General features: G+C 47.5%; 1 protein-coding gene across 3 annotated transcripts; it reads right to left on the reverse strand.

Moving 5' to 3' along the window:
- Positions 1-612: 612 nt before the first annotated feature.
- CLTB (clathrin light chain B) lies at positions 613-27194 on the reverse strand. Of its 3 annotated transcripts, XM_081292916.1 has the most exons (7): positions 26806-27194; positions 21237-21283; positions 7816-7933; positions 7498-7609; positions 5443-5496; positions 2084-2255; positions 613-1167 (listed from the first exon to the last, which is right to left on the reverse strand). In XM_081292916.1, the coding sequence occupies exons 1-6, from the start codon at positions 26990-26992 to the stop codon at positions 2084-2086; spliced, it is 690 nt and encodes a 229-aa protein (XP_081149042.1). In that variant the 5' UTR covers positions 26993-27194; the 3' UTR covers positions 613-1167. The 3 variants fall into 3 exon arrangements, with proteins under 3 accessions (XP_081149042.1, XP_081149041.1, XP_081149043.1); XM_081292915.1 differs by lacking the exon at positions 613-1167 and having other exon boundaries at positions 1801-2255; positions 26806-27193; XM_081292917.1 differs by lacking the exons at positions 613-1167; positions 5443-5496 and having other exon boundaries at positions 1801-2255; positions 26806-27185.
- Positions 27195-27719: the final 525 nt, after the last annotated feature.

Consider the following 27719-nt stretch of genomic DNA (forward strand, 5'->3'; position numbering starts at 1 on the left):
GGTCTTTGAGGCAGATCAAAAATCAGAGCCAATAGTGTATTGTAATGACTCTTGGCCTCAAGATGCAAGAAAAGGATTATTGAATGGTGAGGACTATAGCACTTTAAAAAAAGAATGTCCACTATAAGTATTGGTATTATGGTGTTTCACCCCACCCCACCACCCCCAAAAAAAGATAGTTGAGGGCTGGGGATATAGCTCAGTTAGTAGAGTGCTTGCCTCACATGCACAAAGCCCTGGGTTCAATCCCCAGCACCACACACACACAAAAAAAAGATAGTTGAAGTCCTAACTCCTAGTTCATTAGAATGTGACCTTATTGGCAATAGGGACTTTTATAGAGGTAATAGTTTAAGTGAGGTCATTAGGGGTGGACCTTAATCCAAGATGATATCCTTATAAAAAGGGAAACTTTGGACACAAAGACAGACACACATAGAGGACAGATGATGTGAAGATGTTCCTATGATAATGGAGGCAAAACTGGAGCATGCATCTACAAGCCCAGGAATGCCTGAAGCCACCAGAAGCTAGGAGAGGCATGGCACCGATTCTTCCCTAGTATGTTCAGAGGGGGTGTCCCTGGTGACACTTGATTTTGGACTTCTCACCTCCAGAACTATGAGACAACAAATTTATTTTTTCTTTGGTGGTGCTGGGGATCGAACCCAGTGCATTATACATGCTTGGCCAGGGTACACCCCCAACCTGGAGATAATTTCTGTTGTTGTAACCTAGTTTGTACTACTTTGTTACAGTGGCCCTAGGGAACTAACACTGTTGGCAAATACTCAAATTTTTTTTAAAAGCGGGGGTATAGTGGCACAAGCCTGTAATCCCAGTGACTCAGGAATTTAACAATTTTGCAAGACCCTTAGCAACTTAGGGAGACCCTGTCTCAAGAAATAAAAAGACCTAGGGTTATAGCTCAGTAACCACTCCTGTGGTCGCTGGTTGTTATACCTAATTCATAGGCAGGTACAGCTGGAGGAGGGGATAAATTAGGCAGAGCAATGGGCACTTCACATCCAGAAGGTCCCAGCCAACTCCAAGGAAAGGTGTCCAACAGAGGCTGCCTTTACCAGCCTCTTTCCCAGGCTTGGAAAAAGCCACCACGGGATGTCGGTCTTCCCTGTTTCTTCCCACTGGAAGCCTTAGTGTCTTTATCTACATGTGAAAACAGCAGAATCCTTCTTACTTCACAGGTTTGTGAAAGGATCAGGGTTACAAACGCATTCTGAGAGGTTGTCTTTCCTCTTAAGTATGGAGGCAACAGACAGGTTAGGGCTTCCACTTCTAGGTGGGAGCTCTTAGGCTTCCAAGGTGTTATGGTTTGGATTGGAAATGTTCCCCAAAGAGCTCATGTATTGAAAGCATGGTCCCCAGCACAACAAGGTTCAGAGGCAGGGCTTTTAGGTAATGTTTGGAATATGAAGGCTTTGACCTCACCAGTGAATTAATCCATTGACAACTAAATAGACTACTCGGGGGTGGCATCTAGATGAAGGAAGTAGGTCACTGGGGGCATTCTCCCAGGCTCCTTCTTTCCCTCCTTTTGCATGATCCCTTTCTTTCCCCCTCCCCCCTACCTCTCCTCCCACTTGGAGCCTGCTAAACCTATATAGATTGAACCTCTAAAACTGTGAGCCAAAATAAACCTTTCCTCCTTTAAGTTGTTCTTTTCAGGTATTCTTTACCTTCTTCCAAGGCCATGAAGCTGAAAAAGTTCTAAGCACAAACTGAACCCTGACACCAATTGTGGCTTCCAGAGAAATGAGGATGATAATAAATAGGTGTAAAAAGAGTTAACAACACACCCTTTAAGCAAGAAAAAAAATACATCAAGAGGGACAGTCACAATTGAGTGGACTGAGGAGGAGCCATGAGGGGCTGGACCATAGGGCCAGGAGAGAGCAAGGGACCAAAGGGGTCAGGGTCCCCTTTCTCAGCCCTGGGAGATGGAGAGGAACGGAATAGGCTGTGTGTAGCAGCTGTCAGAGGAAGTTTCCACCCTGGCCAAAGCAGCTGCTGCTCCTCTGCCCTGGTGTGGCCCGTGCTTTGTGATCATGCTTATGACAGGCACCTAGCGGGACAGCGGCGTCTGCTTCAAGGACATGAGCACCGAACGCAGCCGGGACACATCTTTGCACTGCTTGCTGCTCTTGGGGTTGAAGTCACAGAGCTGGGCCACCTTCTCCCACTCTGTGCCTGGAGTCTCCTCCTTGGATTCCTTCACGAATGCCTCCTCAGATGCCCTGCAGATGAAGACGGGGCAGAAGTTTCATAGTGGTCCACCTTCTGATGCCCTGCTCCCAGCCTACTTGGGGACAATTTATCCACAGATTCTCTCCCTAACCCTATACTCTGTGACCTCAACCCCCAGGAACAGCTTTGTCATAAGAGGAAACCTAAGGCTAAGGATGTAGCTCAGTGGTACAGCACACATTTAGCATGCATAAGGCCTTGAATTCAGTCCCTGTCACCAAAAAGAGAAAAGAAGTAAAGTTTGGTCCTGCCTCAGGACCTTTGCACTTAATTTATCACCTCTTCCTGAAAGTTTCTTCCTCCACATCTGCTTATGGCTTGTTGTTTCATTTCATTGAGTTCCCAGCACAGGCCTCACCTCAGAAAGTTTCTTCCAGTCTAGGCACTCTGCATTACCTTGCCATCTGAATGGAGTTCCCAGCCTGGTGATCCCAACACTTCAAGGCCCTTGGAGAAACTAACTCAGTACCTCAGCTATGCTCAACATTTCCAAAACTTTAACCTAGGGAAGACATTGACTACCCATCCACCTCACTGAAACGTGGCTCAGCATTGCTTTATGAGTGTTCTCCAGAAAAGGGTAGTGCGAATAGAGACCCTTTTTAGCCCGAAAGGATTGTCAACTCTGTGGAGCCACACCTGGGGATTGGCATTCTTACTTTTGGTTGGAATCACATTAGGATGCAAATTGAATTGGTCCCTTCTTCAGAAGTTCTTGGTAGTTTAAAAAGCTACTGATCAGGCTGGGGTGCAGTGGCACATGCCTGTAATCCCAGCAGCTTGGGAGGCTGAGACAGGAGGACTGCAAATTCAAAGCCAGCCTCAGCAAAGCAAGGCGGTAAGCAACTCAGTGAGACCCTGTCTCTAAATAAAATATAAATAGGGCCGGGGATGTGGTTCAGTGGTTGAGTGCCCCTGAGTTCAAAAGAAAATCTGCTTATCAGGTCTAGAAGTATAGCTCAGTGGTAAAACACTTGCCTAGGTGAGAGAATGTGTGAGGTCCTGGGTTTGGTCCCCAGCACCACACACACACAAAAAAAATCAGTAAGGGACAATAGAGAAACAAACAGTAAATATAGCTGAGGGATAAAATCTAAACATGAGTGACATTTAAAAAAAAAAAAAAACAGTGGAGAGAGCTGGATCTGTGTCCTTTTTGGCCTGCAGGAATCCTTTCTGGAGAGCTCCTTTTTTTCCCTTGAAACCCCCTCTGTATCTCTAGGCTCCTAGCTTCCACCCTGCTGATCTGGTTCCTGGCTGACAATCCAGTAAGATGGCTGGTGTGTGCTGCGTAGAGTCTGATGATGAGAGGAGCTATCCCAGGAGCTGCCCCCCTTCAGGATCAAGAGATTTCCTTCTGTGGCTGGGGTTGTGGCTCAGTGGTAGAGTGCTTGCTTTAGCATGTGTGAGGCACTGGGTTCTACTCTCAGCACCACATAAAAATAAATAAATAAAATAAAGGTATTGTGTCCATCTACTATTAAAATATGGGGGAAAGAAGAGATTCCTTGTGTTCTCTGTGCTCAAAGTGTGGTTCATGGTCCAGGGGCATCAATGTCACCATGGAGATTATTAGAAATACGGAATCTTGAGCCTTATCTTGGTCTTCCTGAATCAGAATCTGCATTTTTCAAGATCCCCTGGTAATTCAAAGGCACATGCAGTCTAAAAAGCTTCTTCTCTCTTTGGGATCCTCTTGCATGCTCTCTGGGCCATGTTTTTGGGCTGAACAGGAACACCGAGTCCCTGTAGAATTCCATAGCACCAGAGCCTATGGGACATCCTCTTCCCCTGCTGAAAACCTCTCATGGCTCCCTACTGCTTTCGGGATCAAGTCGAAGCTTCTTAGCCTAGCATAACAGGCGCTTTGCAATACCCAGCCGCAGCCCCCAATGATTGCCACAGAGCAGCCCCAGGAACACTGCAGCCACTGTAGGCAGCTAGGTAGTTCCTTTCTCTAGGCCTTTGCCCCAGCTAATTCTCACCTAGAATGCCCTGCCCTTCCCCTCCCCACCCAGTGAATTCCTTCTTGTACTTTCAGATCCAGCTGAAGGTCACAAATCTCTGAAGCCTGTCCTGGCTTTCCCAGCAGAGGGTGGCTCCCAGAGCTTCCTGTGTCCTTCCACACATGGCTCTTATCACAGCGTTCTCCAGTCCATGAGCAATTTGGGAGACAGACTATGCGTGACCTATTTCTATTTTTTAATATATATTTTTAGTTTTAGATGGATATAATACCTTTATTTATTTTTATGTGGTGCTGAAGGTCAAACCCAGTGCCTCATACATGTGAGGCAAGGGCTCTACCACGGAGCCACAACCCCAGCCCCCCTGTTTCTATTAGACCAGACACTGGCATAGGGTAAGTATCAGTGAGCACAGGACAGATGGAAGAGGGGATAGAAGGAAGAAGGCAGGCTGCTGCCCTGCTGGAACCTGCGTTTTATGAGCAAAGGCTTAGCCCAGGCAGCATCAGAAAAGGCCATGGCACACCCAGAGCAAGGAGTGGCTCCAGCAAGAACAGCAAGTACTTGGCACACTCACTTGTGTCAGACAACACTCAGTTGAATCACTGCATTTTTGTCCTTGGTTTCAGAATCGCAAACACCACCCTCCAACCCGTCACAACCAATCAACTGAGACTGGCATGAGAGGAAGCCTGTTTTCCATGTCTACATTAGTCACAATACTAGCTAGACACCAAGCCCAGAACCACGTGATAGGGGACCGTAGTGGTGTGGGTGGGGCTCATGACCAAAGTCAGTGCATTGGGGGTAGAGGGCAGGGATGGGTATACACATAAAAGCATCTCTTATTCTTTTGCCTTCAGTACCTTGTGTTTGTTTTGTTCAACAAAAGACCCCTTCAACCCACCTACCTACCCACTCCAAGAGGCATCTCAGAAGAAACCAGGGCTGCTTTGCCCTTTGCCCCTCCTACATGGCACATTCTTTTCTCTGCCCTCCCCTGTAGGGCTCTCTGATTTGGCAAAGCAACCTCCAGTTTGCTGGAGAGACTGAAGTGAGGGTTAGCTTCCTGCTCTGATCATTGCCCTAAGCCCAACCACATATATTTATATCCCACAAGCAAAAGACTCCAGAAGTCTTGTGCCAGCCACACGCCCACCTGGGTCCCTCTCAAGATCCCTCCCAGCAGAGAAGCAAAGGAGACACGTACACATAGCCGATGATATCAGCATCTGGCTGCTGGTAGAATGCTTTGTCAGCGATCCTTGAGGGAAATGTTAGGAGAAGATGTTAGGTGGAGAAGGCCAGACAGGCAGGTAGAGGGTTAAAGAGAAAGAGAGAGCATTAGTACCTCCCGTGGGAAGTGTATTAGGAAGCACAGTTTGAAGGCGCAGCATAGCCCTAGAAGGGATCCTCCACCCTGGCCACAGTGCTTTTTCTGAAGCTCAGCCTGATCATATTACTCTCCTGTTCAAAAACCTTCAATGACTCCCCATTGCCCACATCTGTGCCCAAAGCCCTCCCAGTGGGACTCCCCCATCTGTCCACTTGCCATCTTTTCCAATACTCCCTGACCCCCTGTGACCCAACATGCCTCATCTTTTCCTTCCTGCCAGGCTGTTCCCAGGTGTAGAATCCCCTTCCCTACACCCTGCCCTTTTATTCCTGATGAACTCTTAGTTGTCCTCCAGAGCCCAAGTCTCCAGACACAAGAATTCTTCCCCAGCCTGTTCCTGGCTTCCCTTGTATGACTTTTGGGCAGAGGGCCTCATGGTATTCAAGTTCAGGTGTACCTGCATGGTTCTCTCCTCTGAGCTCTTTGAGGACATAGACCAGGTTCTAACCTGTTCTCTTGGCAACCTCCATGAGAAGGACATCGGGTGGCCAACAGCTTCAGCTGAAGTCTTTGACCTGACTCTCATTGGTCTGTTTTGGATCCTGTGTCTATGCCAGGCCCTGTGACTGTAGCCAGGAGGAGGGATGCGCTTATGCCATCCGGCATGGGTGAAAGTCCCATTCCTTGACCTCTGCATTAGGGTCAGTCCCATACAAACCACAGGGGCTGCCGTTGGAACAGCCTGATCCCACAGAGGACGGACAGGGCACCCTTCCTGCCGGAAGCTCCTCCTCATCTGGACCCTGGCATGCTGCAGTTTTCTGAACACAAAGTGGCAGCTTCCTCGAATGTGTCTTTCCCTTCCTGGAAGGTCTTGTACCTTCAAGGGAACAACCTCAAAGGCAGTCTTCATGGACAGCAGCCAGTCTGAGACCATTTCCGCACAGGTGTTCTTTGGTGAACAACTGCTATCTTTGCCTGTCTGTCCTCTGTGGGATGCGGCTATTCCAATAGCAGCCCCTGGGGTTTGTATGAAACTGACCCTAATGCAGAGCCCAAGGAATGGGACTTTCGCCCATGCCGGACGGCATAAGCGTATCCCTCCTCTTGGCTACAGTCACAGGACCTGGCACAGACACATGATCTAAAAGAGACCAATGAGAGTCAGGTCAAAGACCTCAGCTGAAGCTGTTAGCCACCTGATGTTCTTCTCATGGAGGTTGCCAAGAGAACAGGTTAGAACCTGGCCATCTTTGCCCCCCACTGGAGGGCTGTGTGCCCAACATGGAGGAAAGCAGAGCTGAGCTACAGTAAAGGTATGTACCCATTGACTTCAAGGATGATATTGTGCCTACAGTCCTCCCACTGGCCTTTTCAGTATTACAGGCCACTAATTTCCTTTTATCCTTTAGTCATTCTAGGGAGCAGTGCTATAACAGTCAGAATCCTATACCCAGGTTGGTTCTTCACTCTCAGCCAGGCCTGTGCACTCTGACCTAACCCTGGCTGTGGAGGGCCCAGGGCTAGCAGTTGGCAGCTTGGCCCCTGGACAGTCTGGCTCTAGGGCCCTTGGAGATCTGCTGACTGACAGACCTGTGTCCTCTCTGTCATGGAAAGGTGGGGAGGGCTCTGAAGGATTCTCAACTCCACAGGCAACCAAGAAAGCACCCTGGGCGCATCATCCTCCTTCCTGCATGTTCTTGTCACCAAACCACCCATCTCAAGACTGTCTCTGATATCATATACAGCTCCCCTCACTGTCCCCACAGCTTACCTCAATCCCCATGCTCATGGTTCCGTAGTTCCTCTCATTTCCCCACGGCTCTCCGCTGTCTCTTTGGCCCCCCTTGTGTCCCCATATCTCCCCTCATATGCCAATAGCTCCTCTTATATCCCGAGAGCTCCTCCATGTTCCTAGGCTCCTCTCACCTGTTATTGATCTTGTTCTTCTCAACTTGTTCACTCTGGCGCTGGTTCCACTCTTCCAGGTCCCTTTTGGCCTTCTCCCGCCACTCCTGTTCTGTCACCTTAGAGGCAGCATCTGTGAACCCAACAAGAGAACGAGTGGCATCTTTCCAGTGCCCTACGGCCCAGGCTGCCCCTCCCCTTGGACCCTGGCAGGGCCACCCTCACCCAGATCCCACATTAAAGCAGTGTGGGCCTCCACCAATCCCATGACTTCCCCCCCACACCATGTTCCAGCACCAAGGCAGCCAGAGCTCAGCTCCTAGTCACCCCTGCCTTTACCTAGCTCTTGCAGCCGTTTCTTCTGCTCCTCTCTCCATTTGCGTATGCTCTCGGGCTCCTGAGTCAGCCTGTCAACTTGGGCAATTGCAGCGTAGCCATCAGCGGGGCCATTAGCTTCCTACGCATAAATACACCAGTCATGTACCCAGCCACATCTGCCCACTGTCTCTGCTGCCCCTCTGAGTACCAAGGACACAGACCTCTCACATCAGGACACCTCAATAGTTTCAAACAACTGCACACTGTCTCCTGTGACTATTCCCTGCCTTTGCACTTGCTCGCCCCTTTGCCAGCAACTCTACTTCCCCTGTGTGACCTTAGGCAGGTTAGTCAGCCTCTCTGTGCCTGGCCTTTGTCCCAAGCCCAACAGCACTAATTTATACCCAACCTCCTTCATCATAAAATGGGCTTGGGGCTAGGGTTATGGCTCAGTGGTACAGCATGCGCCTTGCACGTGTGAGGCCCTGGGTTCGATCCTCAGCACCATGTAAAAATAAATAAAGGTATTGTGTCCATCTAAAACTAAAAAAATATTTTTTTAAAAAAATGGGCTAAATAATAATGCCCACCCCAATGGGTTGATAGAAAACTGAATTTAAAAATGTAAAGAACTTGGCACACAGTGAATCCCTCGTTACTATCATAAAAGTTGCTTTCTATTATATATTATATATATTATATTTCTATTATATTGACTGATAATTATTTAATTGAAAATCACCTCACTTTTTAATGTGTTTATTTGTCCATCAGAATGTCATTTTTGTGTCAGCAAGGACCTGGTCTGCCTTGCTCATTGCTGTGTACCCAGAGCCAGCACAGTGACTGGCACACAGCAGACGCTTAATAGATTATTTTTGGGGGCAGAGGGAACCAAGGACTGAGTCCAGGAGCATTTAACCACTGAGCCCTTTTTTATTTTGAGACAGAGTTTAAGTTGCTTAGGGCCTTGCCAAGTTGCTGAGGCTGTCTTTGAACTTGCAATCCTCTTGCCTCAGCCTGCCAAGTGCTAGGATTACAGGCGTGTGCCACCATGCTCGGTTTACATATTTGTTGATGAACCAGCAGCCCTCAGAACAGGACAGCCATGGCCAAGCCTATGTAGTGGTGAAGAACTTGGACTCTGCAGCCAGACTGCCTGGGTTTGGATCCCATCACTGATGTGACAGGTATGTGTATGACCTGGGCAAATTACTGAACCTTTCCCAACCTTTTTTCTCTTCTGAAAATGAGAATGATGGCAAAAACAACCTCTCAGAGTTGCTGTTGTGATTTGATGCAACAGTACTTGTAAGACGTTTGGAAGAGTGCCTGGTGAAGAGTGACGGCTCAATGAATGGCAGTTGGAACTATTACTGTTATTACTTCTCATTTTACAGGAGAGGAAACAGGCCTGGAAGGTGGAATGATGTAGTAGCTAGAGTTTCAAGTCCTGGCTTTGTTCACTTCTCCCAGCCTCCTACCCGATCTAGGGACAGAGTGGCTAGAGCTGGGGACAGAAACCTTAGGGTTTGTTAGCTCAGCAGAAAGGGGGCACCCTCTGATCTGGCAAAGCCAGAGCCCCTCCCCTTTTTGATTGAACTGAGCACGCCCCCCTCTGGCCTGCTGCATGCTCCACATTCCTGTCTGCAGGCATCCCCCACACCCTCCAACTTTACTGCCACGCCTGTCTCCTGACACTTCAGCCTGCAGTCATCTCCCCTTCTTCTCTAGCTGGTGAAATCTTACTCCATCCCTTGAGTTTCCCTGCTCAGGAGTCACTTGCTCTGGGACATTTCCCAGTGCCCCCAAACGCATCCCCACTCTCTGCACACAGGTCACAGCCTCCTCCACTAGACCAGGAGCTCCTGGTGCAGTACATGGCCTTGTTTATAGCCCCAGAACTGTTGTTTTATCACTTGATTACTCACTGACCTCCACCAAGCCATCTGTACAAACTGTTATGATTGCTTAAACTATTTCCCATGGGTCAGTGTCTGGTGTGCCCTGTCCTGTGGTGCCCACCAATGCCCTCAGCACATAGTAGGTGTTCAGTAAACAGTGACTGAATGGATAAAGACCCACAGGAATCTGCAAGCGCGATATTGGGAGAAGGAGCTTGGTAAGTGGTTTTGCTCAAGGGGTGTGGGCAGCCAGAGGGAAGCAGCAGGCAAATGGAACAGCTGGGCTGTCTCCAGTGGTCTGGGGAGCGAGGAAAGGGCGGGGCCCAGTGCAAGCTGCCAGGAATTAGGCCCTGCCCCTAGGTGGGGTAGCTGGGGTGCCCCCTTACTCCTCTTTCCTGCACAGCACTAGCTTCAATTCAGATTCTCTCCCAACATTCCAAGGGACCTTCAAAGGCCACAGAGATTCCTAGGTTGATCACTGTTGGCTACTCTGCCCTCCTTTGAGAATAGGCCTGCCTTGAAGTCCCCACTCCTGCCCTACTGAACTTTTCATCGGCAGACAGCTACACTGCTTCTTTTTTTTTTTTTTTTTTTTTTGCTTTTGTTACAGTGGATTGGGTAAAGGGCACTTTACCACCACTGAGCTGCAGCCTCAGTCTTTTTTGTTTATTTGTTTAGTTTTTGGTACATGGGATTGAACATAGGGGCTCTTATCCCCAACTCTTGTCATTTTTTATTTTGAGACAGGCTCTGGCTATATTGATTAGGGCCTCACTAAGTTACTGAGGTTGACCTCAAGCTTGTAATCCTCCTGCCTCAATCTCCTGAGTTGCTGGGATTACAGGTGTATGCCATCATGCCAAGTCCCAGTCCTTTTTTTTTTTTTTTTAGAGAGAGTGAGAGAGAGAGGGGGACAGATAGAGAGAGAGAATTTTTTAATATTTATTTATTTTTTCTTAGTTCTTCGGCGGACACAACATCTTCGTTTTTTTGTATGTGGTGCTGAGGATCGAACCCGGCCGCACTACCGCTTGAGCCACATCCCCAGCCCCATGTCCCAGTCCTTTTTATTTTCGTTTTGAAACAGGGCCTCACCAAGTTTCTAAGACTGGCCTCTAACTTGTGATCCTCTGGCCTCAGTCTCTCAAGTCACTGGAATTATAGGTGTACACTGTTACTTTATGAGTGTGCATTTACCCAGGTGCTCTTTTTATCTTCATGACTTTTAATATTTTATTTATTTTTATGTGATGCTAAGGATTGAACCCAGTTCCTCACACATGCAAGACAAGTGCCTTACCACTGAGCCAAAGCCCCAGAGCCCTTTCATGGCATTTATCTCTGACTGAAATTATTTGTTTCTGAATAGACTATCCATCTATCCCCTCCAAGAAAATTACTTCCACAAGATCAGAGAAATTTGAAATAAAAATAATGTGAAGACATCTATCTGACCATCAGCCAATTCCCACACTTTTTTTTTTTGGGGGGGGGGGGTACCAGGAAAACTGAACCCAGGGGCGCTTAACTACTGAGCCATATCTCCAGCCAGCCATTTTTAAACTTTGAAGCAGGATCTTGATTAGGGCCTTGCTAAGTTGCCGAGCCTGGCTTTGAACTTACAATCCTCCTGCCTTAGCCTCCCGAGTTGCTGGGATTACAGGTGTGCACCACCATGCCCAGCTCCAAATTCCCACTTTTAGCAAACATGTTCCAAACCCTTTCTCTGTGTTAGCCCACATGGGTATTCAAAAGACATCTCAAACTTTGCTTTGTTTTTTTTCCTCCCCAAACTTGCTCTCTGATCCATTGCCTTCCCTCATCTCATGAAAAGGCATCACTGTTCCCCCTGTTGCTGAGATCATAACCTATGTTTGCCCTTGATTTTTCCTGCCTTCCCACATCTAGTCCATAAGCAACTCCTGTTGCCACAATCTCTAAATTATGCCACAAATCAGATTATGAAAAAAAATATCTTAGGCTCTTCACTTTTGCAATAAATGTCCAATGGGTGACTAAAAGAAGGATTAAAGACTTGGCATCTCTGTCTCCATATTGCATATCTCTGTCTCCTGTTTCCTTTGCTCTGAGTGACTTTATATTCCAGGAGCAAAAGGTCTGATTGATAAATGTCTTGTGAAGAATCAAAGCTGCCCATAACCACGGGCCACAACAATGTTCTTATCAACCACAAGGTCCACCTGACCAAGCCTGAGATCCAGATGGATCATACCATACCTGCTTTGGCTGCTGTGAAAAGCCTCCAGCTATGAAAAACCCCAATCCTTGCCCACATCCCCCTTAGTATAAAGTTTCAAAGTCATTGTCAGCTCCTTGAAGAAAGGGCTAAGAATGTGGATCCCCTTGTCTTCCCAATGTAGCTACACCAATTAAAGTTCTTTACATGGCCAGGTGTGGTGGTGCATGCTTATAATCCCAGAGGCTTGGGAGGCTGAGGCAGGAGGATTGAAAGCTCAAAGTGTGGGCTGGAGATGTGGCTCAAGCGGTAGCGCGCTCGCCTGGCATGCGTGCAGCCCGGGTTCGATCCTCAGCACCACATACAAACAAAGATGTTGTGTCCGCCGAAAACTAAAAATAAATATTTAAAAAAAAAAAAAAAGCTCAAAGTGTTCCTCAGCAATGGCAAGGCACTAAGCAACTCAATGAGAACCTATCTCTAAAAAAAAATACAAAATAGATCTGGGGATGTGGCTCAGTGGTAGAGTGCCCCTGAGTTCAATCCCTGGTACCCCCCCAAAAAAATTATTTTCATGCTTTTCACCATTACTTTTCTGTTTGGCTTTGGGGAGTGAGTGGTGGGCCTGACTGGTTTATCCCTAAAATCAGAACTCTGGCCTAGAACTCTAGTAACAGGATCACTTCCTACCTTCTCTCCCTCCAGCCCCTGCCACTTTTGACCTGGACCCCAGCTGGTCTCCCTTCTTCACCCACCAAAATGATCCACACACAGCCTAAATCTGATTATATTATGCCCAGCTTAAAAACTTCTGAAGGCTTTCCACTTCAATTAGAATAAAATCCAAGTCATCTGGTCTACCCCTGCTCCCCTGATTTTTGTCCTTGATCAGCACACACTTGCCACACTGCCTCTTGAACAATGTTGTACTTTATTGGCCTCCCACTCACCATAACCACTTCTTTAAGCAGTTGCTGTATAATCCACCCTCCCTCTGCATCTGCACATCCTTGAATTCAAGTAAACACTGATCCTGTACTATGCATCTAGGCCTACAATAGTTGCCTCTATACTCAACATATACAGAGTTTTCTTTCTTGGCATTATTCCCTCAACAGTACAGCACAGGGGCTGGGGATGTAGCTCAGTGGTAGAGTGCTTGCCTGGCGTGCTTAAAGCCCTGGGTTCAATTCCCAGCACCAGACACACACACACACACACACACACACACACACACACACACACATACACCATAACAACTGTTTACACAGCATTTACCTTGTATTAGTTATTATGAGTCATCTACATCTAAAGTGATAAAGGAGGATACATGTAGGTTATATGCAAATATGTCACCTTTTTATAGAACTTGAGCATCCCTGGATTTTGGCATCTGCCAGGGGTCCTGGAATCAATCCCCCTAGATTCCAAGGGACAACCATATTGTATTTTCTTCATAGCACTTATTGATATCTGAAATGAGTTGTTTACTATCTGTCTCTACCCCCCCCCCCAATAAGTAAACTCCATGAGGACAGAGACTGTCTGTCTCTATGGAATCCATAACAGGAGGGCCTGGCTGTAGGAGGATGTTAAGAATATTTATTTATTCTCTACTGAGTCTGGAGATGTGCCTCAGTGGGTAGGGCCTAGGTCCTGTTTTGATCCCCAGCATGATCAAACAAAAAGAATACTTAATTAATTCATAGATGTTCAGCTTTGGGAACAGGGATGAAATAAGATAGCCCATCGTCTTGGAATTTGGGAGGGGAGTCCTTCACAGATAAGGACCATGGCTGGGGAATGTGATGTAACACAGGCCATGTAAAGAATGGAGACAAAGGACAGCATGACTATTCCTACCTGGGGGCAGAGGACAGCAGGAAGGATTGGAGAAGTGCATTCCAGGCCAAAAGCCAGCATGTAGAAGGACCACATGGGGCAGGTGCCTTTGGGAAACTCTAAGTACACAGATGCTACCAGATATGGAAGGAGATGGGTGCGAGAGGTGGGCTGGAGAAGGGCCTCTGGGCAGCTATCTCTTCTCATTTGTGTCCTTCAAGGCCCACCATCTCCAGAAAATCTGACCGAAAATTATAAGGTTCCAGAACACCTGCAATTAAATGTTCTTTGATCTTTACAATTTTACATGGAGGGTTTATTATCCTTGTTTTATAGGTAGGGAAACTCTAGCTCCAAAGTGCTAAGATCACCAAGTCAGGAAGTGACAGAGCTGGGAATATCCTTGCCAAGAGTAGCTAATAGGGGCCTAGTATAATGGAACACACCTGTAAGCCCAGTAACCCAAGAGGCAGAGACCAAAGGATCTCAAGTTTAAGGCCATCCTCAAAAACTTAGGGAGTGACCAATGTGATTCTACAATATGTACACTCAGAAAAATGAAAAACTATATCCCGTCTATTTATGTGCATTCTACTGTCATGTATAACTAATTAAAACAAATTTAAAAAAAAACAAAACTTAGGGAGAACCTGTCTCAAAATAAAAAGGGGTGGGGTTGTAGCTCAGTGGTAGGGCAGCCCTAGGTTCAATTTCCAATACCAAAAACAAAATTTAAAAAAAAAAAAAAACATGAGGGACCAAATTCATTTCTCTGTAGCATAATTTCTGTGCTTCATTTTTGTTTCCCTGATGAATGCACCGTAGAGACTGTGTCCCCTTCCTTCTCTGCCCCTACACCCCACCCACCCTCACCTCTCTCTCTTTCACATGTAGCTGGATAAGAAATTTATAAAAAGTTTTCAGAGCTACATAGCACCTTTCTCAACAGACCTGTGGGGGCAACAGGGTCTTGAATCCGTATTTTACAAATGAGAAACCAGGCTCTGAAAGGTTAAATAACTAGTTCAAGTTCATTTAGCTGGGAAAAGCCATATAATGAAATCCAGGTCTTCTGACTTCATCCAAACTTCTACTGCTGACTGCAGTGTGGGGAGCCATTCTGACACGTGATTGGGTGACTCCCGTTAAGGGCCTGAGGCGCTTTGGCTCTGTCGGAGCTTTCCCGACCCTTTCCTGATGAGAGAGCCCATCCGTGTGGGGGTGTGCGTGACCACTGACCCCGGAGACCCAATCACTGACCCTGATCTTGGAGTGCAGCCCCCCCTCAACCTTCATTGGATGGAATTCTCCCCTGAATCTCTTGCTCCCCAAATAAAAGGCTACTCCCAGGCGTGTTCGCTCTCTCTCTCTCCTGCTAGCCCAGAGTAATCCTCGCTGCCCTGCTGGGCGGCTGGAGGCGGGAACCAGGGAGGTGAGCCGTCTCGGACCAAGCAATATAAATAAGGTAACTGGTTTGTGTGTTTTATTTCGATCTCTTCTAACTAACTTTATGCCTAGAACCTCATTAATGAAACCACTGCGCAGGCCGCGTGGTAGACTGCAGTCTGGGCATGGGCGTTCCTCAGCCCCTGGAGCAGCTGCAGCACACATCTGGGGCCCACTCAGTGTGATCCACAGTGTGAAGCCTGCTAAGCTGGGCCCACCTCCTCCAACCATGTGCTCACCAGCAGCAAGGCCCACGGACGTGCTCTGGCTGGAACTAAGCATGGCTCTTCTGCTGCCAGGAACACCAGTTCTGCACCTTAGATCCTCTGGGCTCTCCTGGCACATCTCTCTGTGCAACAGGATTCATGGGGGCTTTGGGTAAGCCCCAACTAAATGTCTTTGCACAAGCTGTTCCCTTAGCCAGGATAACCCACACCCCCCTGGGCAGCCTCAAAACCCATTCCCAGCATTCTTTTCCTGTTGTGTTCCCTGACTTCAGTGCAAGCTCTGGTGTGTGAGCCTGGATTCAATCTATGTAACTAGAGCGAGCCATTAACCTCCTCATGTAAAATGGGGATAATGAAAGAATCTGCATCCTAGGGTGTTGGGAGGATTATGTGAGTTAATCCTTGCAAAGCTCTTGGATGGTGCCTGACCCATAGGAAGAATTCAAACTATTAGTTCACTCTCTTCTCTCTCTCTCTCTCTCTCTCTCTCTCTCTCTCTCTCTCTCTCTCTCTCTCGATGGGGTCTTGATATGTTGCCCAGACTATCCCAAAGTCCTGGGCTCAAGCAATTAAGTAGCTGAGACTATAGGTGCATTCCACTGTATCTGGCTCTAGAAACTAATTATTTGAGGACAAACCCCACACTGGATTTGCGCCTACATCTACCTACCACCCCAGCAGCACAGGGTGTTGCACTCAAAGAATGTGAGTTAATCAAGTGAATGGACAATTGCTGATTGTAAAGTGATGTGGATGGTGCAAGGAAGCATTGAACTCGCATCAGAGGGACTGGGCTTTAAGTCTCTCTCTGCCACTCACTGGTGTATCACTATTGATAAAGTCCCTTTCCTGGGCAATTTGGATTTTAAACCTGTTACATGAGATTAACAAAATCCCACTCAAGGTGCAAAAATTAGGATCCCATGAAATGACTGACATGGAAACACCCTGTAGTCCATAAAGGTGACAATAAAGGATCACATAGTTATTGTAGTCCACCGTTGCAATGTGACAAGGGCTCCACACATGCTAGTCCTCATTGCACCATGATCAGGAAGAGCACAGAGTCCTGAGAAGCAGTTTCCCAGTTCTTATTTTCTGGGCTGCTCTGGATTCATTTCCCTGCCTTTCCCCTTACCAGTGAGTTTTGGGGCCACAACAGGACTTTTCCTTAATCATTTGAGCACCCCAGGTGGGAAATAATAAGGTCATTGCCAAGAAGCTTGTCAGCTCATTGGTCACTAGTGACTACAGAAAGACTCTGAGCTCCTCCAAAGTCCCAGAGAGGAAAGGAGTCAGGGATGATTAGGACTAGAAGGCAACAGTCAGGACCACATTGTCTGAGCCCAGCTTCTTGGCACCCCTCTCCTGAGGGATTCCTTTGCTGGGCACTGCCTTGAGAGCCTCTGTGGACCATGGTGGTCAAGTGTATGCTGTGACTCCAGGGAAGGACTGGAGGATAAGGCATATCCATCTTCAGAACTGACAAGCTAAACGGGCACAGTGGTACATGCCTGTAATCCCAGCGGCTCTGGAGGCTGAGACAAGAGGATCACAAGTTCAAAGCCAACCTCCGCAACAGTGGCAAGGCTCTAAGCAACTCAGTGAGACCCTGTCTCTAAATAAAATACAAAATAGGGCTGGGCATGTGGCTCAGTGATTGAGTGCCCCTGAGTTCAATCCTTGATACAAAAACAAAACAAAACAAACAAACAAAAAAACCCTACAAAAATAACTGACAAGATAAGCCAGGTGTAGTGGCACAAGCCTTTAATCCCAGCAGTTTGGGAGGCTGAGACAGAACTGCAAATTCAAAGCCAGCTTCAGCAATTTAATGAGGCCCTAAGCAAATTAGCTAGAACCTGTCTCAAAATAAAAAGGACTGGGGATGTGGCTCAGTGGATAAGTGCCCTTGGATTCAATCCCTGGTTAAAAAAAAAAAAAATCCTGACCAGCTAAAGCTAAGCTAAACTGAGCTGCTGATTCCTCTAAAGAGCTCAAAGGAGGATAATGGTAATGTGTGGTAGAGAAATGGAGAGAGAATTTTTGCAGGAGGGTGGAAAGGGGGAGAGTCCTGCAGGCACTTTCTGTCCTTGTACCTATTCCTAGTGACGCCAAATGGAACTGAAATAGGTATAAGCATGCTTATCCCTAGACCACAAAAGATTAAAGCACAAAATCTCTACCCAGACTGGGTACTATGGTGCAAGTTTGTGATTCCAGCAACTTTAGGAGGCTGATAGAACTTTTTTTTCCCCCCTGAATTACATCCCCAGTTCTTTTTATTTTTTTTATTTTTTATTTTTTTTTAGAGAGAATGAGAGAGAGAGAGAGAGAGAAATTTCTTTAATATTTATTTCTCAGTTCTCGGTGGACACAACATCTTTGTTTGTATGTGGTGCTGAGGATCGAACCCGGGCTGCACGCATGCCAGGCGAGCGCGCTACCGCTTGAGCCACATCCCCAGCCCCAGTTCTTTTTATTTTGAGACAGGGTCTCACTAAGTTGCTGAGGCTGGCCTTAAACTTGTGATCCTCCTGCCTCAGCCTACCAAGTAGCTGGGATCACAGACATGTACCATTACATCGAGCTACCCAAGACTCTTAAATGCTTTTTAAAGTACACAGGCCCAGGCATGTCCTCTGAAAGGGCAGACCAGATACTGATATTTTCTTTTTTTTTTTTTTTTTTTTTTTAAAGAGAATGAGAGAGGAGGGAGAGAGAGAGAGAATTTTTAATATTTATTTTTTAGTTCTCGGCGGACACAACATCTTTGTTGGTATGTGGTGCTGAGGATCGAACCCGGGCCGCACGCATGCGAGGCGAGCGCGCTACCGCTTGAGCCACATCCCCAGCCCGTGATATTTTCAATCCTAAAGAATTTTCCAGGGCTTACCACTTGTAACCTAGTGACTGTGACCGGCCAGTTCCAGGAACAGAGGGGTAGTAGAGTACAAAGTGTATCAATCAAGGATCAGAAGATGTATGTGAACAGGGCATGGTGGTGCATACTGTTATCCCAGCAATTTGAGAGTCTGAGGCAAAAGGATCACAAATTCGAGTTGTGAGACCTCACAGCAACTTAGCAAGACCCCGTCTCAAAATAAAAAATAAAAAGAGCCAGGTGCAGTGGCGCACACCTGTAATCCCAGCAGTTCTGGAGACTGAGACGGAAGAATCGTGAGTTCAAAGCCAGCCTCAGCAACAGAGCCAAGGCGCTAAGCAGCTCAGTGAGACTCTGTCTCTAAATAAAACACAAAATAGGGCTGAAATGTGGCTCAGTGGTAGAGCACCCCTGAGTTTAATCCCTGGTAGTAGTAGTAGTAGTAGTAGTAGTAGTAGTAGTAATAATAATAATAATAATAATAAATGAGTAAATAAATAAAAAGAGCTGGAGCTATAGCTCAGTGGCAAAACACCCCTGGGTTCAATCTCCAATACCAAAAAAAAAAAAAGTAGATGAGTTGAAGCAAGTAGGAATTTTGTCATTAAGTTTCTGAGTGACTCATCTCACCTGGGACTCTCCCCTGCCTGAAAGGATTCTAGGATTGCACCAATGTGAAATGATTTACAGATCAACATGCCTGAGGTCATTATTACTAGCAGTGAGAATAACTATCATGAGATTGGGAAGGAGCCCCAGGGTTCCTCAGATCCACCAAAACTTGCAAAGTAGGAGAAAGCAGGGGAGCTAAATCAACCAAATGAGGAAAACTCCAAAATTGGCTGATTTCCTGTGTGATTTTGCAGAAATCACTTCACCTCTCTAAGCCTCAAGTTTCTAATTGATTGAAAACTAAAATTACCCTGCTCATAGTATTCTAGCTGCTCATAGTATTCTAGGTATTTTTAAGCTTATCTCCAGGTCCAGGACTACTTCAAAGTCCTTTTAAGTGTGCCTAGAGGCTGATGATCTAAGTTTCAAAGATCTAACAAACTGAGGGAGGAAATGGTCATTGTTTGCTCTGTCAGCCTCAACTGGACATGAAGCTGCTAAAGACCTAGAGACTGACTTTTCTAGCTTGCTGAGAGTTGAGTAATTTTCCAGAAACAGAACTTGGCTAGTTTCCCTGTGTAAGGTACCAGCCCATCCCACTTACATAAGAAAGTATTGTTTGTTCTCCCAGAGGATTCAGGAGGCCAGCTCCTCCACGGGGCGGGGCTCAGGAGTCTCAGCTCAGTGGCAGCCACAGGGATCAAGGGGCTTTGACCCAATGTGCGTGAGAATTAAGGCACATTCAGTGGAGGCATAGCCCCAGCCAGGCATGAGGCGGGGTTGCAGGGTAAGGACTGTGCATCTGTGGGGTTCTAGGAATGCCACTGTACTGTGGGTCCTATCAGAGTAAGTATTCTCTCTCTCTCTCTCTCTCTCTCTCTCTCTCTCTCTCTCTCTCTCTCTCTCTATCTCTCTCTCATTTTGTGGTCCTGGGACACTATACATTGCATTACACCCCCAGCCTTTTTTTGAGACAGAGTCTTGCTAAATTGTCCAGGCTGGCCTCAAATTTGTAATCCTCCTGCCTCAGTCTCACGAATAGTTCAGTCTAAATTCTCCTAAACCGATTTGTGGGTATGTGAGGGGAGGGATTTAGGAGGATGCAGGGAGAAGCAATCTCATTTTGTTGTTTGTTTTGCAAGGTTGGGGATGGAACCTAGGATCTCACACATGCTAGGCAAATGTTCTACCATTGAGCTACATTCCCAGTCCCTAAAAATCTCTTTACAGATTTCCCCTCCCTTTTTGTGGTATAGGATCACTGAAAAAAAAAATTGCTTGGGGGGAGGGGATACTGGGGACTGAATTCAAGGGCACTTGACCACTGCCACATCCCCAGCCCTATTTTGTATTTTATTTAGAGACAGGGTCTCACTGAGTTGCTTAGCACCTTGTTGCTGTTGCTGAGGCTGGCTTTGAACTTGTGATCCTCCTATCTCAGCCTCCAGAGCTACTGGGATTACAGGCAGGCAAGGCGCCCAGCAAAAGATTTTTTGTTTTTTAAATACAGTGAAAATGAGTGCCCTTTTCTTATTCCCCTGGGTCCCAGGCCCCTTACCCCAACGCCCAACCCTATTCTCAGGGCCAACCGTTGTTAATAATTGGTACACATCCTTTCGGATATTTGGCTTGAACATTTTAAAATAAAAAACAGGACTGTACTGTGCATAATATTCTACAAGCTGCTTTTTTTCAGTTATATATCATGGGTATCTGTATGTCCACAATATGAGAAATTCTGATTGCCCTTTGTAACAATGGTTGGCCTTTCAATCTCTCTATCTAAGCCCCTGATGATGGGCACTGAGGTTGTTTCCAGTTTGTCTGCCATTATAAATAATCCTGCAAAGATTTGGAATGTAGAAACAACAAATAAACAAAACACAAGAATCTGGATGTCTTTCTCCAATTATTTGCTTAGGAAAGATTCCAAGAAGTAGAATCTCTGGTTCAAAGGATCTGCCTAGTTAAAGTGCTTACATGTGTGGGTGATGGCCACTCAGTTCTGCCTCCCGCCAGTGGAATGTACTGAGGCAGGGTCCTGTACTCCCTTCATTACATGCAACTGTGGGCCACTTTTTCTCTCCCTCCTAAAGCTGAATATCATCATGGTCAACCCAAGGCTAATCCTCATCAATCCCTGTCTCTACAGGTCCTTATTCTTTACCCCCTCCCACTTCATAACAAGAAAACATTTCAAAACCTTTCTCTACATTCCCAATCCAATGAATCAGACATAATGAACAGAACAAGGAGCCTACCAATGATGGTGTCATGAGTCACTGGGCCCTGGGCTATCAGTCCCCACTGCAAGACAGAATCTTGCTTACCTGAAACATGTCTCCATTAACAGTAGTCCCCATGTCTTCAGAACCAGCTAGAAAGAGAACAAGCAGACAGTATCACTCATTGTTCAGCTTAGAGCAAGCGTACAATGGCTCCACCTTAGCACTGGGAGCCAATCTCTCTATATGTTGACCCCATACAGGTAAACATAATAGATACCCAAATAACTATGGCTCAATCCCTCACCTCATCCTACAATGAAGTGGTTAACCATCCATTTTACAGATTCTCAAGCACAGGCTCAGAGAGGCTACATGATTAGCCAATATCACCCAGACAAGAATGCCTCCTCACCCACCTGGAGTTACTTGACCAACAGTAGTGTGGCAATGGTCTGATTGTGTGTGGAGCCCATGCCTGCTGAGTGGGCGCTGAGAGGAGCACCTTAGGGCGGGAGCTACCAGGGGCAAGGAAGAAAGGAAGCTACTCATCCGCCTGTCCTGGGGAACCTTGAGGAACTGCTCTACCTGGAAGAGCAGGAATCACAGTCCCTACTGCGCAGCACCTGGCCTATTTTTTCTCTCTACGCCTCTTCCAGAAGAATTTTATTTTGCCTTCTGCAGTGACCCCTCCCAGTCTTTTGTGACATCCAATTAGTCACAAATTCCTGCAGCTTTTGCTGGAACAGTGACCCTCAAATTTGTGTTCCCACTGATTCCCTGATGCCCAGCCTCAGCCAGGGACTTCACCATCTCCCTCCTGCACATCTGGTTTGGTCTGTCTGCCCTGCTAGTGGCAAACACCTGGTAAAGTATAACTGTCTCTTTCTCTCCTTACCATCATCTTCCCCAGAGCCACACATGGGATTTGCACCTTTGTAAGAGTCAATAATTGGTTGTTGAATAAATAAATGAATTACTTTTTTTGTTTGTTTGTTTTCAGTGCTGGGTATTGAACTTAGGAACTTGAGCATGCTAGGCAAGTGCTTTACAGCTGAGTTACATCTCCAGCCCTCTCTCTTTTTTTTTTTTTTTCTTTTCTTTTCCCCCTTCTTTTTAAAAGACAGAATGAATGTGTGGCTTTTGTTCATTCACTGGCTTCCCTAACTCCAGCTTTACCCTCTCCCATCCCTCTTTCAAACTCATTGCCAGGGTGGATATTTTGAAAAACATAGACTTGTTTATATCCCTCCTCTGATTAAAAGATAATGGGAGTAAACCAAGAAGAAATCCACTTCCCCTGGACCACAGGGGCCTAAAGAGTCTGCTCCTGCTTTGGGGACTTTGCAGGTGCTGTTCCTTTTGCCTAGAAGCCTTTCCTACATATTCCACATGGGCTTCTCCCTCACTCCCCTGTCTCTGCTCAAAAGTGGCCTTAAAACACATGGCTTCCCTGATCACATCTCATTCAGCCCTCAGGCACCAACTTCTCCAGTGGTATTTGCTTTAGAGCAAATATAGCCTGATAAGTTCACTCGTATATGTGTTTATTTTCTGTCTCTGCCACTTGAAAGAACCCTTCATGAGGACAGGGACTTTGTTTTATCCTCAATGGGGCCCAATATCTGGAAAAGTGCACAACAGGGATTCAATAAATAATTGGTAAATAAATACATTTAACCCTGGAATACAGTTCATGAGGAGCTTTACAATCTGGCTCGGCCATTTTATCCCGACTCACTTCCTAAAGAACCCTTTGTTTAGATCCATTCCTTCTCCAAAGTCCAGTTTACAAGTCACCTCTTCCAGGAAGCTCTCGCCTGCTACCTTGCTTCCCTCAGCACTGAGAGAAAGATCTCACCTCTAGGGTATGCCAGAATATTGCATAGCATCCCCCACTCTGTTGTGCAATTATTTGTAACCCCCTGAATCTGGGTACTCCCTTTCCAGAATGTAGCCTATCAGCTCCTAAGGACTCCTGATTAAAATAGGCAAGCAGCAACTACTGGCTAAATGAAAATTGAATTGCTCTTTAGCGGTCTACTATAATGTGCAAGGCCTCTCAGAAACTGCAATACTTCCTAGCAAAGTGCCATACGAGGGTACAGGAGGTTACTACAGATGGACAAATAACCCTGTATACCAAATCGGGCTGGGAGCAGAAGCAATCGTGCTTTCAGCCTGAGGACTGAGATACTTAAGCCCATGGCCATAATCCTGGGTTGATATGAATTATAATTGACTTTACTGAATCAAGCAGTGATTGATTTTGACCCGACCTATGAGTCAGCTGTCACTGCCACATATTCAGATAGGATTTCTCCTGCAAATCAGCATGAGACCAGTGAAGTTTCAGAGGCAGCATCTTCTGCAAAGATGCTTCTCCTGGGGCACCTCCTCTACCAGGGCCTGACATTGCCAGGGTCCATTCACAATGATGCAGGCCTGTACTAAACAGCTTTTTGGAAAAGTTGCCCCACCATCCTCTACCCTGACCAGCTCATTTAGACCTTTCATCTGCAGGTAGCTGCCTGGTACCCACCTTGGCCTCTGGAAATTCTCTCTGCCCCAGGCTCTCAGTCTTGTGAGTGTCCCTCTGGAGATGTGGTTTCAGCCTCTTTGAGAATCCACACCCACCCACACAGAGCATTGCCAGTATCTATTCCCACAATGCTCTCTGATTATTGCACATTTATTATCATGGGTCTGCAATCAGAGCCCAGCATAACAGGAGTAAAGCGTATCCAAGTCCCAGGGATAAACTCCCTCAGATGCCTGGCCCATTTTTGGAACAAGTTTAGAGAGGGTCCAGAACATTCCTGTGAGCTTACTGAGGCCCAGAAGGGGAAATGGGCTTGCCCAGAACCGATGGGCAAGTCACAGCCAGGCCTGCCGCCCAGAAAACTGGGTGTGAAAATGTAAACCTCTGGGCCCTGCCCAAGGCTGAGGAATGGAAACAAAGTGTCTATCACTCAGGCTGGTCACAGATCCAGCCTGGGGAGAAGATCCTGTGGCTCAGGCTCAGCCCTACACCAGATACCTCTTTCCCCTTGTTCCCCAGGGGCCTCTGGGAGCACAACATCAGGACACTCAGCATAGGGACTGCTAATCAAAGGATCCGTCATTTAAGAGAGGGTGACTACTGATTGTGGTTGGAGCCAGCTTCTGCCCAATTCTCAACAGGACAAGGCCCATTTTCTCAGCCCCCTCCATCGCTAATCAGGGGAAGATGGCCTGTTCACTGCTGCCTTGTCTTAGAAGGGTCAGATCAGTTCTATTTATGTCTGGCCACCCACTGAGCCACCATCAGGCAACACCTCCTTGCTCCCGAGATCACCACTCAAGTGGGCAGCTGAGCATTTGTAGCCTCAGCAGGTTTGAGTTTGGGAAATGCTCAGAGGGCTGTGTCCCTGGCAGTCGCCTGGAAGAGGAGAGCACATTGCTGTTTCTCTCCCTGTCATCTCTGGTCTGAGGCCAATCTATGGCCCCACCGTGTCAGAGAGGGAACCCTCCATCCAGGCTATAAAACCCAGGAGTCTCATCTGGGACAAGCCACAACTTCCAGTCCCTTCTGATGACCCTCAGCTGAAATTCTACCTGCCCTTTTCTCTCTTGGGGTTCTGATAACATGAGGCCTCTTGGAACCAATCAGGCTACATTAGGGAATGGGCTGGTCTCAAAGAGGAAGTGTGAACAAATTAATACCACTGCATGAACTTGGGCAGGCATTTCTGAGGAATCCCCTGGGACAGGGTAGGGTCCATGCTGGGGGGCTAGGAGCCACTGTTTCAGAAGACCTCTACTGCTGGCTGGGCTCGGGTAGCAAAAGACACCTGCCTCCTCCCCCACATCCAAAGGTTTCCCACAGCATTTGAAAGAACATGAAACAAAAAAGAACAGAAACTCAGAGCTGGGAGGCCTGGAATCAAATCCCAGATCTATCACTCATGCTGTGTGACTGGGCAAGATACTCAGACTCTCTGAGCCTCCAGTTTCTCTTTCTTCTTCACCCTCTACCCATGTTGGGGATTGAACCCAAGGCCTCATATATGTTGGGCAAGCACTCTGCCACTGAGTTATATACCTAACCCTGTTTATTTTTTATTTTGAGACAGAGTCTTGTTAAGTTGCTGAGGCTGGCCTCAAACTGTGATCTTCCTTGCCTCAGCCTCCCTAGTAGCTGGGATTACAGTCTGGTGAGACCCTGTCTGGCTGCTTCCAGTTTCTTGTATGTTACAAAAAGCTTGTTATATTTCTCATATCAAGCGGATACAGAGTCACTTCAACTACTCAGCCACAGGAACTGTCTTACTGATTTCTGTATCCCCAGTGGGGCTTGGCATATTAAGTAGGTACTCAACCCATGTTGAATGAAAACAAACATGACTGTTGAAGAGCTTTGTAAACAAATAAATATCTCAAAAACGACAATAATAGGAAGCAAAATCTGTATGAGATGTACTCGTGAAGGTGATATCTACTTTTTTACTAAATATTTTAAGAAATTGTTTTTTTTTTGGGGGGGGGGTCCAGAATTAGAGTAGGAACATTGTTGATAAACATGATATCGCAGGGACCAGGCTATGAATCCTGAGTTCTGAAGTCAACTACAATAGCCCTGGACCACCTTTGGAAAATCATTAGGTGGACAGAAACCCCTGAGGGGCAGGAACACTTCTGACTGATGCCCCTTTGTGCCCCTGGCCCAACCTCAGAGTTTTTTGCAGAGCCAGGCACATGGAAGACAGTGTGGTCAGAGGGAGGGGTTTAGCATCTAACAGAGATGGGTTTAGTCCTTGATTTACCCTTACTAGTTGTTTCAATAGCTTTGTTTCTCTCCTTCTTTTTTTTTTTTTTGTTGTTGTTGTTGTTGTTACTGGATAATGAACCACTGAGGTATATATCCCTAGGCTTTTATTTTTTATTTTGAGGCAGGGTCTTGCTAAATTGCCTAGGCTTGCCTTGAACTTAATGATTCTCCTGTCTCAGCCACTGGGATTACAGGTGTGTGTGACCGTGCCCAGCTAATAGTGTACCTTTAGAGCCTTAGTTTTGCTGGCTCTGAAATGGGTTCAATAATGTGTATGGAATTCTTAAATGTAATTAACATGCCTAGCTCAGTGGCCAAGGGAAGGTGTGTGGTCCCCAGGGAAGATTTGTAATTTATCAGAGCCCCCATTATTCCCTGTTTTGCCAGCTGTGTGAAAGCTAAGGCTAGGGAACAGCAGGTCTGCATTCTGCCCACACCTGCACCACTTAACTGGGAGCCTGGATCACTCAGGCTATTAGAGGACTCAAGAGGGACTCTTAGAACTGGGCAGGCAATGAATTCCAGAGCCAGGCAGTGGTGAAGTTGGCCTTGGAATAAAATGTCATGACCGAATTCCTGTCCCCAGAGTCAGCAGATCCCAGTCCCAGGAGAGGCCTCCTCTCATCCCCCAGCTCAGAGATCCTAGAGGTGAATCTCCAAGATTGCTCCCTAGTTCCCCAGGCCCTCTGCTCGCAAACGCACACAGCGCCCCCCCCCCCCGCCCCCGGCCTGCTTTTGGCTGGCCTATCCAGATCCTCGTCACTCTCCCCAAGACTCCTTGGCCGGGTTTGTGAAGGGCCTGGACCACGGTCCCCGGGTGACAGGTTCAAGGCCCCCAGCTCCCAGGCCACTGCGCTGACTCACCCCCACTCGCGGGTCCCGGCTGCGCGGAGGCCACCTGACTGCCGGCATGTGCCCCGAAGCCCTCGTCATTCTCTATGCCGGCGATCTCGCTTTCCTGCTGGGCCAGGAAGGCAGCCGCTGGGTCCTCCTCAGTCGCCTCAGGGGCCCCGCTCTCCGACGACGAGAAGAAGCCAAAGTCATCAGCCATTTTCCCCGCGTCTCTGCTGAAGCCTCCGTCTGGCTCTCGGCTGCCCGGCGCTTGCCCCGCGCTGTGCCCGGCGGCCGCGACACTGTCACCCAGCCGCCCGCGGGAGCCGGCCTGCGCGGAGACGGGCTCGGCGCGGCGGCCCCGCACTTCCTCTCCGCCACCGGGCGGGGCTCGCCTGTCACTGCCGCTGCAGGCGCCGCGGCGGGAGGAGCTGGGAACGGGAATGCGGTGATGTCACCGGCCGAGGGAGGGTGCCCGCAGGACGACGGGGAGACCGCCTTGCAGCTGCCACAGGAGGGCGGCACAGCACAGCGCGCGGCCTGAGGGGCGCGACTACCGGGACGGACAGCGCCGTGGGGCTACCTCCGCTCATTTCCAGGACACCAGGATCAAAACAGATCCTACCGGTCTCCGGGACAAGTGGAGTGGACAAAGCGGCCAAACAGCGCACACTGCCGCGACAGGAGAGTCCGGGCCTCCAAGAGGGTGGAAGCGGAGCTGACGTTACTAATAATTAATTCTGCAAAAGTTTGTGTGTTTGTTTTTGCAGCGCCGGGGGTTGAACGCAGGGTCTGGTGCAGGCTAGGCAAGCACTGAGCTACATCCCCAGCCCTTTTTATTTTATTTTGCTAGTTTGCGTAGAGAGGGTCTCGCTGAGTTACTCAAATCTCGAATTTGCGATCCTCCGGTTTGCTGCAAGCGAGGAGGGGATTACAGGCGTGCAACA

Source organism: Spermophilus citellus (assembly GCF_964194105.1).
Source record: "Spermophilus citellus genome assembly, chromosome: 1".
NCBI lineage: Eukaryota > Metazoa > Chordata > Mammalia > Rodentia > Sciuridae > Spermophilus > Spermophilus citellus.

What these genes read in the sequence shown, in the direction of transcription:
- CLTB (XM_081292916.1), bottom strand. Translation starts at nt 26,992, where the DNA reads ATGGCTGATGACTTTGGCTTCTTCTCGTCGTCGGAGAGCGGGGCCCCT. An exon ending in TTAATGGAGACATGTTTCAG is followed by an intron (nt 7,934 to 21,236) that starts GTAAGCAAGATT and finishes ATTTATGCGTAG; the next exon opens with GAAGCTAATGGCCCCGCTGA. An exon ending in GAAACGGCTGCAAGAGCTAG is followed by an intron (nt 7,610 to 7,815) that starts GTAAAGGCAGGG and finishes TTGGGTTCACAG; the next exon opens with ATGCTGCCTCTAAGGTGACA.